At 37.9% G+C, this 12,796-nt stretch overlaps 1 protein-coding gene across 1 annotated transcript; it reads right to left on the bottom strand.

Moving 5' to 3' along the window:
* Positions 1-913: 913 nt before the first annotated feature.
* Positions 914-1,745, bottom strand: LOC103940699 ((3aS,4S,5R,7aS)-5-hydroxy-7a-methyl-1-oxo-octahydro-1H-indene-4-carboxyl-CoA dehydrogenase-like). Its single transcript, XM_009350860.2, has 2 exons — positions 1,343-1,745; positions 914-1,145 (listed from the first exon to the last, which is right to left on the bottom strand). The coding sequence occupies exons 1-2, from the start codon at positions 1,619-1,621 to the stop codon at positions 1,026-1,028; spliced, it is 399 nt and encodes a 132-aa protein (XP_009349135.2). The 5' UTR covers positions 1,622-1,745; the 3' UTR covers positions 914-1,025.
* Between the last annotated feature and the right edge of the window lie 11,051 nt (positions 1,746-12,796).

Raw genomic sequence — 12,796 nt, 5'->3', positions numbered from 1 at the left:
GATGAAGTAATATGATTGGTGACCCTTAAAAAAAAAAAAAAGAGAGAGCTAGGGTTTTCAACCTGCTCTGTATAGCATGTAAAAAAAGATTATATGGCTGAATGTATATTTCATTGATACATGAAAAGTATATATAATTACTTTCCTTGTATTGCAGGGACTCTTCCTCCAAGATAGGAGCACGATCGATCACATTACAAGTCTAACTAGTGTCCTATTTGTCTAACACGTGGTACATGGTGAAAGCAAACAACTTGGCATATGAACAACAATATTAATGCAGTCAATATCTTCCTCCAACTTGGCATAAGCTCCAGCAGCAATGCCAATGGCACGCATTTGTTGGCTGCTGCTCAATCGCAGACTCGAACTCTGCTTGCTGCTTCATTAGAGAGAACACTACTTCGCATCTTCCAAATTCTCCAAACTCCGAAAATCAACACGTACCCAATGTCTCGACGTGTTTGGATTTACTATGGTTGAACGATAAACATGACTGACTGGGAGGAGGTTTTACAAGTTGAAACTTTGTTTAGCCCAAGTTTAAGGCACCTCTGTAGATTACAATAATATATCACTAAACTTGTTCTTGATCAGAAGCTGATCCCCTTCAACTAGCCTCTTTACCACCTCCCCTGCAGGTAAATTTTCCTTAATGAGGCCTACACTTTGGCCTCCATACATCACCATGCTTTCAATGTCGCCTGTTGTCGTCGCATTTGGAACAGTACTGCCAAGACGGCAAATTTCTATTTCCTGCTAGAGAATATAACTCAAGATTGCTATCCATTGGACTCCAAGTCAAGTAAAGACATTACGCTTAGTTATAAGCAAGGCATGAAAAATGAAGAAATCGGAATAATGGCATACTCTCGCTTCTAGTGGCAAGCGTTGCTTGTCCTCACCCTATCATGTATTATTGAGCGCCGATGACAGTGCTGACCCGCTTCATTTTGATCAGCAGGAATAGAATTACAATCATTGAAGAAAGGTATACGCAGAACACGATGTGGTGCTCGCTTCACCTAGATCCGAGAAAGCAGGTTCACCTTACCGATCACATGCCCTCTTGCTTCACGCCCTTGAACAGTAATTGCGTCTGCACCAGCATATATTTCTTTCTCCGCTTCATCCAAGCTCCCAGCCTTGAACCGAAACAACTCATCAAACATGTCCAGGAAAATAAATTAACAATAAACATGGCAATGATTGTTCTGATGCTGCATCATACACAGGTAGCGTGTGCACGAAGATAGATATAAGTAAACACAATAATTATGATAAACAAGATATGAATATTCACAATTATAATTCAGCACAATTCTGCTCCAAGAACACGTACTTGAGGCACAATCTTAACCCCAGACCGATGAGCTTTCAATGCAAGCTCATCTGAACATTCACCCCAGTAAACCTGCAGCACTGCAACCATTGCATCCAATACGGCTTGTATATTTTTCTCATGAGGAAATGCTAGAACTACACCAACCCCAAATGATTTTTTAGTTAAGCTTCGAGTCTTCCTGATCAGCTCTTTCAAGTAATCTGGTGACTCCTGTTGATCAGTTAAAATCAGTGCATCAACAATTCCTTCTTTAAATTGAAAATTTAGCAAACTCATATGTACTCCATTCCACAAAGGTTGAAGATAACGGTTGACATTTCATATATCGATATGCATATGCAAGACATGAGAACTTATGTTCTCAACTTAACATCAACAAGACCCCCTCCCTTGTAGTTGAACAAGCTAAACGTACTATATCAATTAAATTTGTTGACGCGGAGCGCACAATTACGTTTAAGGATTTTTGAGGGACATCCACGAGCGTGCGAGTGGGAGACTCCCATCTCTAGCGTGGGGAACTGATGATTGAAGCATTGTAAGTATAGCATAAATAGCTTATTAACAGAGGAATAGAATGATCACAATAACAAATGAATCACTAACCTGAGGAAGTCATCGCGCTAGGACTAAGGGTTCTTCTGCTGCTCTTCTCACTGTATGCAAGGACTCAATGAAACGGGGTTTGCGTTTCTTTGTGAACCACTCACTGGTGTCAACTACAAGAAATGGAAGCAGGATTTGGAGATTGTATTGCAAGTCATGGATATGGACTTGGCATTAAGGACTGAAGAACCACCACTGCTGGTTGATGGAAACATATCAAGTTAAAGATAATGAGTGAAATCCTCTTAGACTTCTGCCATTTTTCATACTTTGGTCTCTAACTCGAGGTGCTTCCATCAACTGGCAGTGGTGGTTCTTCAATCCTTAATGCCAAGCCCATATCCATGACTCCAAAACAATCTCCAAACCCTGTTTCCATTTCTTGTAGTTGACATTAATGAGAGGATTTCTTGTAGTTGACATTAATGAGTGGTTCAACTGTGTTGAGGTTCATGGAATGGGGTTCGTGGCTGTATTCATATAAAATGAAAAGTATTAAACTTTAATCCCCACCTTTATATCACAGACTTAACAACTTTGGATTGACTAGTTTGTGATTGTTTTTCCTTATTCATGACACCATCATAATAAAAAATATGAATTTATGTAAACGTAAGTGCAAACCTCTGTGATTTGCAGAGATGGTTGGATTAATACTTCGGAGTACGTAGTGTTATGCCACTTGGATCCAAAACATAAACAATTGACCTTCTTTAGATGACCAGTGCCAATGTTTCAAGCCCTAGTGCCATTACTGAAACATATTTAAATGAACACACTTATATCCACACAGATAGCTTTAGCTATCATGTGTGTACATGATGCCATCCCTGGATAATATGTATATCAGTTCCTTTTAAACCTGCAATTTAAATAGTTCTTGATACTTTTCCTCTTAGGATTAATTGCTACGTGAAAGCTCCGATACCAAATGTAAGTATAGCATATATAACTTATTAACAGCGGAATAGAATGATCACAATACCACATGAATCACTAACCTGAGGAAGTCATCGCGCTAGGACTAAGGGTTCTTCTGCTACTCTTCTCACCGTATGGAAGGACTCAATGAAATGGGGTTTGAGTTTCTTTGTTTGCGTGTATTTGAGAGAGTGTAATATACCACATACGATGGTGATCAACAAGGACACTTCCCACTGAACGATCCTTATCAATCTAACCTTATCACCGTGACAATCCACCATTCATATCCAATACAAGTGTTCTAATACTATCGTGACTGTTATAGATTAAAACCAAAGTTACACATGTTCCTTATCAGGTATAACTAGGACTAATCAAGTGTTGAGCTCTTTATAGAACTTACAAGCATTGCTCTTACTAACAATATGAAGGTGCAGAAAACTAATAGAGTGCAGGTAGAAGGACCTAATTTGATAGAGAGCTGATAATACAATTGTCAGATAAATGCGCAACAAGAAGAATTTTTTTTTAATAGTACTCTGGAACATAAGTCGGTAGGCCACGTGTTATGAATAAGTCGAAGGATACTGAAAAATATCTCCTCTTTTCACTTGTATTTGCATGCATGGTGCATTGACCTAGTGTGGAACCAAAAATAATCAAGAAAAATATGAAGGTGACACGTGGACTTTTGGGTTAAAAAGACAAAATTACCCTTGAGGTGCACTGGACTCCCACGTGCATGCAACAGACAATAACGACTCAATCGAGATCAAAGGTGATTAAAATGGTGTTCTTTTAAACCCTTACATCACTCCTCATCAAATCCCGAGTATCCTTTTCAAATTGGGATTAATTACCAAAATTAATTGATTAATTTCCTAATTGATTGCAACATATTATTAATAATATCTTGCAATTAGAGCCAAGAAACCACCATAAGTGGCCGGTCCCCATTTCTCCAAAAAGGCTGGCCACACCCCTATATATACCCCCTCATTTCTCCAAAAACCTAAGTCCAATTCTCTAAACACTTTCTCTCTCAAATTCTAACTTAGCATCAAAGATTCTTCAGCCAAAGCCCCCCCATTCATTGTGGGCGTGTGAGGCTCTTGACCTTGATCTTAGATGTTAATTGTTTTGCAGGTACATTTTCGTCCAAGAAGGAGAAGGCAGAAATTTGCATCCACACCTAGTCCATGAAATAATCTCTCATCAACAAAGTTATCAATGACCTGCTTGGAGGGAAATCAAACTGATCTCCAAAAGGTGAAGTGAAAGTTAAGAATTTAAGTTTTAACAAAGCAAGGGGTTCATTTATCCAAAGAAAATCGGCTTACCAATTACTAGCGTTACACTAATTGCAGGGACAATAGTCACAACACATAAATATATGTTCCAAACCATCAAATTCCTCTCAATAGCTAGGCTAATATATAGCAATCATATATTTGCCAATTAAGTAAAACTATCAAGAAAACTTAATTTCGAACTGGAATTTAAGAACAACAAAAAAATGGAAACTATTTGTACCATACTTGATCAATCCCGAAATTACCAAGCACGGTCAACGTTATACCTTCAAGGACCCACTGAGGGGTTCATGCTGAGACACCCATGTTGAAGCACAAGAGTTTCCCTCCAACTAGGAGGCCAATCACAGCACGACACATATCAACGTCAGAATAAAGCTTATAGAGTCCCACATCAACCACAGACAAAAGCTGGGGACTCTCCTCAACTACAAAAGAAGACCATTCAACTCTCCTCAACTACAAAAGAAGACCATTCAACTACAATTAATTCCTAATGTCATTATTGTACTTAAAGTAGTCATTACAACTCACTAATGATAATTATGCTTGAACCTATGTATTTGTGTAAACCCTTCACTATTAATGAGAACGTAAGGGAGGACGCCAACTTTTAGAAAGAAATGATTTACATGCATGGCAAAGGTATATTATCATGTCAATGATACAAAAATATGATTCTTCCCCTTTCAACTTTTAGGTTTTCACAATAATTTTAAAATGACCAACATTCATCACACTAATTTTTTATGATTCTCAAGGTTCTCTAGTATCACCATAACTTTCTTGCAACAAATTTGTCGCGGATGCATATTATTCCCCAAGTTGTTTATAAGGCTCTTCTTTTTTATCAGTTGGGTTAGGATAATGTAGAGGATTTTCTGTTTAGTGTGTTTTATTAAGAGAAAATCACATATCCGGTTTTTTTACATAATGATTATTTATACCAAAAGGTGAGAGATTGAGTTAAGTCACACAATATATCAACCATAATAATTAATACAAATTCGCTATTAACGAGAGTCAAGCATACCTCTTTCTTAAAGCTTGCATGTTCGTATGTCTCTTCCTTTTTTAATTTAATTCAAAACATTTGCATTCACTCAATTAGATAATTTGTTAACAATTGCAAATGTAAAGCATTTTTAATGTACATAAAAGTTGGAAAGAAAACATTTCTCTTCTTCAATATATCGTAAAGTTAAATCTCATAAAATTTATGGGTCAGACTGAAAATCATTTTTGGCTTTCATGGTATATGTTGGACTGTAAAAGTGGAGTCCATGCGAACAAGTGTAATGACATTCCACTCAGATAAACAACGTTTAAGTTTCAACTCCACCTATCTATAATATACATACCCAAGTTGTTAAAACTAAATATGGAATATAATCACAAATACATCCAAATTAAATCCCTCCAAATTTACTTTCTTCTCATCATAATGCACAAAAACTATTAAGTTGGTCTTCAATAATGAAAGCTTAAAGATAGGGATTAATTTTTAATTCTATCTTTATTTCTTTAGTTTTATCTCCTTGCATGGTAGCAGAGCTTGGAGAACTCATAGTTAGTAGCTCATGCTTCTTGAAGGTTGAACTATGCTTGGAACAAATGTGGGCCTTTGCAATTTAATGAGGGTGTTCTCATCACTTGTGCGTAAAAGTCTACATGTCAACTTCAGGATTTTTCAGATTATTTTTTACTCCACATATATGGCCTAAGTATGAAGTATGTGTTGTAGGCATAATTTACTAAACAATTATGGAGGCCATAGAGAGAGAGAAAGGTGTGGCAATAGAGAAGAAGAATAGAGAGATATGTAAATGTAGGTGTGTGTTATTCCACCCCATTATGCCTTTATTTATAGTAGTAAAGAAGGTTAATTCCTTACCCTTTAGGATTACAACATTTAATAGGTAATCTACTCCTAATAGGAATATAAGATACATTCCCATATCTATTAGGATTTACACAATCACATTCCTATTCCAATAGGACTGCAACACTCCCACTTGAGTGTGTAAACACTTAAGTAAATGGCGCATTAGGTCTTCAGTGATGAAGCAAGTACAGTTGATGAAGTCGTCGGCACAATGAGCGAATGCGAGTCTCAAATCAACGGAAGAATGCATAAAAAGTAAAACTCACAAAACCTCGCTATGGTAAAACCCAAGGTGGGGAAAAACCCATAGTCTAAGGAAAAAAGTGAGAAGTTGCATTAAGTCAAAACTATACATCTTTTGGACGTAAGTAGAAGAGCTCTCAAGGGTATAATCAACCCAGGATGGGTGCCTCGTTAAAACCTAGTTAGGTAGCAAAAACCCAGTGGGAAAAATGCTCATAATCGTAGGGAAAAAGAGTACATTAAAATCATGTAAGTGGATACTACCCCTAAGTTTGACATAACTTCCAAATGAGAACTACAAGCATTGCATATGAGTAGTTAGGCATACCAATTCCTCAGACAAGCTTCTGGAAAGTTAACTTCGACAGTGCCGTCATGTAGAGGTCGACAAGGTTGTCTGGGATCGGTTTGCATAACTTCAATCTCCTGATCCTTTGCTGATGTAGATATGGATGCAATATGTCTTGGCGTTGACTTCGTTGATGTATTATGTCTTGGTCGGGTTGATACATGCGGCATAGTCTTCATGGATCGTCGTTGGGACTCAACAATGGATGAATACACAGCAAGTACTTCAAATATGCTCAACAAAAACTTCTAACCATGTCTCACTTGTGGCATAGTGAAGTAAGGTGAATCTTGGAACGATTCAAAGATTTCGCAACTAAGGTCATATCATGGACCTCCAAGGTATTGATATATCCCTAACGGTAAAGACATAACCATTCGGGGATTTTGCCTTATGTGGGTTTGATAAGTAACCAGCATCAGCATAATAAACAAGGCAAACATCTTTCTGAGGATAAGGGGGGTTGGATCCCCTCGAGATGCATTGGGATTTGCCCTCGTGGTACCTTCAGGGTACGCCTTTAATACCAATTCAGTGGTTGTGTGTAGGCGCCGTGCTGCATCTTTACCAAGATCAACAACGAATGAGATGTCCTATCTAAATACAATGAGCTAAGTACAACGAAGCGTAAAGTTGAACTCAGATATGGAATTTCGGATTCCATAACCTCTTCAAGAGTCTCATTTGCTTATAACGTATGGACGATTAAAGGTATACTCAAAGGTAACACATTCGAGGTGTAGTTCGACTGGTAGATCAAAATACCGTCAGAACAATGCTTCAACTTTAGGTTAAGTCATAAAAGAGTTTTCTCAAGATCCTTCATCTCAAATTCCATCTTCATGTGCGAGGCAGTTTTCTCAAGCTCTTCCGGAGTCTTAGTGAGATATGTGTTAACGACATAAACTATAACTCTAGCAATTCGGAATAAGACTTCATAGTTTAACATGCAAAGGCATTTATTCATATCCTTGATTGATCAAATATTCACTTACACGGGTATACCACATTTGTTAGATTTAAGTGAACGCCTCAAACAAGTTAAAAGGGTATTCCGTGGTTTTGGAACTATTTGAACCAGTCCATGTAATTCTTCGGGAACTTACATGTAAATCTCCGTATATATATCCCCATGGAGAAAACACTAACCACATTTCATAATGTTGCTATCAATCACAGGACGTTTGAGAGAAACCTTGCACCGTAAAGCATGCATCATATCGCACTATTTCATTCATCTCATAATGCTTCCTTTCCCACTTGTAACACAACAAAGTTACCTTGGGCTGTGTAGGAACGACAGGTCCAATACACACTTTGGTAAGGATTTGACTTGGATTGTAACTTCAGTTGTCCAATCAGTTTTATGTTGTCACTTAGTTAACGGAACATGGTTCGATATCGTCGCTTTTCATTTATGCCGGTAGCTACCATATAAGTGAAAATATCATCGATGGTAATCTCATTTCAATTCCATTTAGCTCATCCAAACTAGTATATTGGACCAAGAACTTCATGTCTCGAGAGTAATTCGGCTTAATCTCATGAGATGGAAATGATTTGAGACAGCGATCGAGTTTAGATTAATTTTGTGTCGTGTCTTCCTCTTCTAGGGAAGTGAATCTTACGAACCGAGTGATTTGTCGTGCTCCAGGCCAAGAAAATTTGATTGGTTATCCGCCGGTGTACCAAACCGTCAAACAGAGGTGTCTAAATCGTCCAACAGAAACGGCACATCCTCCAGGGATGTTGAATCGACGTCCGTTAAGTATGTATATCCTTGCAAGCATGTTTGCAACTGGTATATGATCTCGTCATTTTAGCTAGATCAGAGGAATGCGTTTGGAGCAATGTTCTGAAAACTAGAATTCAATGCACTTGTTTATCACACTTGTACGGTATGGGGATCGAGAGGAGACATAGTGGGCAACGTCCACACAAATTCGTGTCGTTCTCCAGGAATGTTGACGTTCTTATCTCCCTCTAACGGCGAGAAGACTGTCTCATTAAAGTGACAACCCGCAAATGAGCAGTAAAGAGATTACGTGCAAGGGCTCTAAGAGAGCTAGTGTGAAGGAGAATCATGATCAACAAAAGATACACATCCTTCTTTGAGGACCCATAGTGGTACATTGCGGCGGCGCAACTTAGCACATAGAATGCACACCCAAATGCGTAAATATGAAAATCGTCAGGTTCGTACCCAGTAATCAACTGTAACGTCATATAGGTTAGGTGGCAATAGGCCTTAAGGCGGACCAACATAGTTGCGTACAAGATTGCATAACCCTAGGCAAAAATCGAAAACTTGATACGTTTACCAAAATTCGGGCGATCATTTAAATTGCACTTTATGATCACTAGGCAAGGCTATTTGGGGTGAACATGGGAATTCGATGTTCAAATTATAAACCCAAAATACATGCAATACTTTATCGAAAATCATCGATATAAACTCTTTGGCATTATCCAGTCTCCCGGACCTTAAGGGATAAGTAGGGTGGTGAACCCATAATCGGCCAAGAGGTTTAGCAGTAATATGTGTGGACAAACATATGACCAGTTTGTCGATTCATCAACCAAAACCATAAGTATTTATATGGTGGCGTTTTGGTTTGATTAGTCCACATATATTCCCTTGAATCCACTGTGGAAAGAGAGTCGTTTTGTATCTTTGTGAAAGATGATTTAGAAATCAAGTTTCCCAAAACAAGCGGGTTTTGGCAAAGTGTGCTTATAGGCACAAAATCCTTACTTTGGGTAAGGAGATGCGTCGTAGCATCATTGATCGACCTCAGTGTCCTAAATGGACGTGCCAAAACAAGTAAACTACTCAATGACCAGACTCCAAGCCGGCCACATGTGGTGTATTCCCAGTTGGAAGACAACCCATTGGCCCCAAATCAAAGCTTCAGGCTCATTTTTGGAAGTGGTGCAAAGATATTTCACTCTATTTTCTTCAGTAGTTTCATTTATGATCATTGTCATCTCAAATATCCTTAAAAACTCAACGTGAAAGAGAATTTAAGGTTCCTTAAATGGTAATTCAGTACCATACAACGAGGAGCGTGCCAAATGCTCTTAATCAGGTTGGATAAACCTGAAGTTGTTGTTAGAGATGTGATTTAGGTGTAAAGTTAGTGTGCGTAGTACGCATTCATCCAGACAACTAACTTTCCCACATTCTAACCTAATCACATGTTTAATTGAATCGGTCACATGTATTAAGAAACATGATTCAATTAATTCATATTCGAGGACAATATCAATAAGATTATCCATAAGTAAAACATACACCAAACTTGAATCCAAGAACATGGGAAAATGTTCACAAAGTAAATGGTTTACTAAAGGGATTCAGCCAACAAGGCCATCCAGGTCAAAATTCTGCTTTTTCAACGATGTTTGGTAAAGCAAAATTAGTCTCACATATTGACTACTAGAATGGTACTCCTTAACAACATTGGTAGGGGCACGAACAGGTACATAACCAATTATCTATTTCATCAAGACGGAAGTAGATTATGTAGGGTTAAGGTTTGGGAATATTATCCCTTATTCTTGAAGTTTTAGGTCGTAGGTACCAAGGATCACGTTTCGGGCATCATGCCACACCTTGGCAGGCTCTAATTCTACCATATGTTATAAAAACAAACTCCAAATTGGATTGTGAGAGAGTATTCCATTCAGTGTATCCCTACCAAAGCAGTGCATCACCATTTAGTTAGGCTTTGACCGAACTGGGTCGAGCCATTCAGTAGACTCCAGCCGAATTGGGTCCATACCTTTCTCTCACATTTATGGTAGTAATTAGATCCGAGAATTTGGTAAACTTCATATTTCTACACTGCTGCTTCAGGGTGAGTTAGAAACATGAAGGATGAGAAAAGTATTCTCTAGTCAAAATTCGATTGGATTTATAAACTTCAGAATTGTACTCATTCATGGACATAATCATGGTGTTCTTCAGGCAATGTCTTTCATGATTAAACGGTCCATAGAAGCAAGCCAAAGAGCCATGGAATCCTCGTTCATGAGGTATTTCCATTTGTAATGCTTCGGGCACAAGTTTTCGAATGAAGATCATGGCGGAGGCTTATTCAACTCTTCCTTGCCATTGTTGGCTACAATGGTTTCTCAGCTTCTTGATAGTCAAGTGATGATTCACGTCTTGTACCCACATAAAGTGATTTCTAATAGAAACATCCAAATCAGGGAAATCGAACTTGTGACAGTTCGACAATCCATTAAATTGGAGGGAACAAGATTGTGATTGGTGCTATGGGAATAAATCATCCATAAGCATCAAAGTTAGAACATTCGGGGTTCTAAGACATGGTTTTCATGAAAAATTCGGGTTTTCATGGGTGTATTGTTTTATGAAAACTTCGGATTTCAAAGGCACTAAATTTGAAACTACAGGTTCAATTTAGTTTATAAACGTTTAGTTCATAAAAGAGAGGTTCTTGCAAGAAACATAGAATGAAATATACAACTAAGTGTAATGGATTTGAGTTTCTTTAGGAACTCAAGTGTAAGTGCTTCGGGACTACGAAAGTAAGTCAACGGTTCAAAGAAAAGAAATAAAATATTAAATCGTTAATGTCCAAAAGTGATCTTCAGGTCAATAATTTTGGATTCATTATCAGATTAATGGAGTGCGGGCACTTTTAATTAATTCCATAGATTAGGACCATCCGAGGTCGATCATAGAAGCAAAAATAATAATAACGTTCAGGTTAAAATTATTTAAAATGCCAAAAATTAGCATTGGATTCAAAAAGCCATAGCCCAATAATATTGGGCTTGGGTGCAAACTAAAAAACAAGCCAAAAAATGGCTTTGGGCTTAGAACTAAAAGGGGGTAGCCCAGCATTGGATTGTTGGCTACTGTCAAATCTGCAAAACCCACAGTCTGCAGGTTGCGGGTTGGGCTCGTGAGTGGCTGCTGCAGACAGCCCAACAATCTGCAAAAAGACTTGTAGGCTTGTTGTAGTCACGGGCCGAAAGGAACAGCCCATGCAACAGAGGAGAAAAGAACCCAGGCCAGATTGGTGTGGGCTGCTGGAGTTGTAAGCCCAATAGCGGAGAAAGCAAATTGTGTCGAGTCACATAGAGATACAGCTGCAGGCTGCTAAGTCACATGTTGGCTGAAGGACGAAGCCCAGCAAATCAAAGGCCTAAGGCCTGGTTCACACACACAGCAAAGTTGCTGCTATCTCACGGTGGCGTTAAGTCAGCGCAGCCATTTCCCTTTTTTTTCTTCAAAGTTTAGTATTAGGGTTTTCAGAACCCAAAAATAATTATGCTTCTATTTTATTTTGTTTCTTTGACTCATAAATTCCACATAGCAAGAATTGCGTAATGCATGAAACAAATATATATATTGACAAATATATGGACATATACAATATATATTGGAAGGAAAATATAAACATAGGGAGGTTCATGCATCATGGGGAATGTTTTCATGCTTCAAGGTTGTATCAAATATCTTACTTTATTTTAAGCATATCTAATTGGCAGAAAACAACAAAAGCATTTGAATTTGTAAAAGATCCTTCTCGGGAAGCCGGAATTGCATCTCCAATGCATTGTATCACGTTCAACACAAAAAAAAGAAAAATTAAATTGAATCAATAGAATGTAGATCAATTCAATAAAATAATAAATGAATCATAAAAGGAATGATTAAAACGTAATACTTCCTTGATTCAAGATCAAACTCTCTTTAGCGCAGCGTCAAGAGCGTGATGATAACGTGTTGTAGGCATAATTTACTGAATTATTATGGAGGCCAGAGAGAGAGAGAAAGGTGCGGCAATAGAGAAGAAGAATAGAGAGATATGTAATTGTGGGTGTGTGTTATTCCACCCCATTATGCCTTTATTTATAGTAGCAAAGAAGGTTAATTCCTTACCCTTTAGGATTACAACATTTAGTAGGTAATCTACTCCTAATAGGAATATAAGATACATTCTCATGTCTACTAGGATTTACACAATTACATTCTTATTCTAATAGGACTGCAACAGTATGAATATTTCTGTTTAAAAAAAAATTTAACACCGATAAATTTTTTCAGCCCAACATGTTCCACCACTACCATCGTCAATATTGTCATTACTTAA

Source organism: the organism of the source record quoted next, unplaced genomic scaffold, assembly GCF_019419815.1.
Source record: "Pyrus x bretschneideri cultivar Hongxiangsu unplaced genomic scaffold, Pyrus_bretschneideri_v1 Contig16, whole genome shotgun sequence".
NCBI classification, from domain to species: Eukaryota; Viridiplantae; Streptophyta; class Magnoliopsida; order Rosales; family Rosaceae; genus Pyrus; species Pyrus x bretschneideri.
Note: the sequence above shows the minus strand (reverse complement) of the source record. Positions and strands in the feature narration are given on the sequence as shown.

What these genes read in the sequence shown, in the direction of transcription:
- LOC103940699 (XM_009350860.2), bottom strand. Translation starts at nt 1,621, where the DNA reads ATGAGTTTGCTAAATTTTCAATTTAAAGAAGGAATTGTTGATGCACTG. An exon ending in GGGTTAAGATTGTGCCTCAA is followed by an intron (nt 1,146 to 1,342) that starts GTACGTGTTCTT and finishes TTTCGGTTCAAG; the next exon opens with GCTGGGAGCTTGGATGAAGC.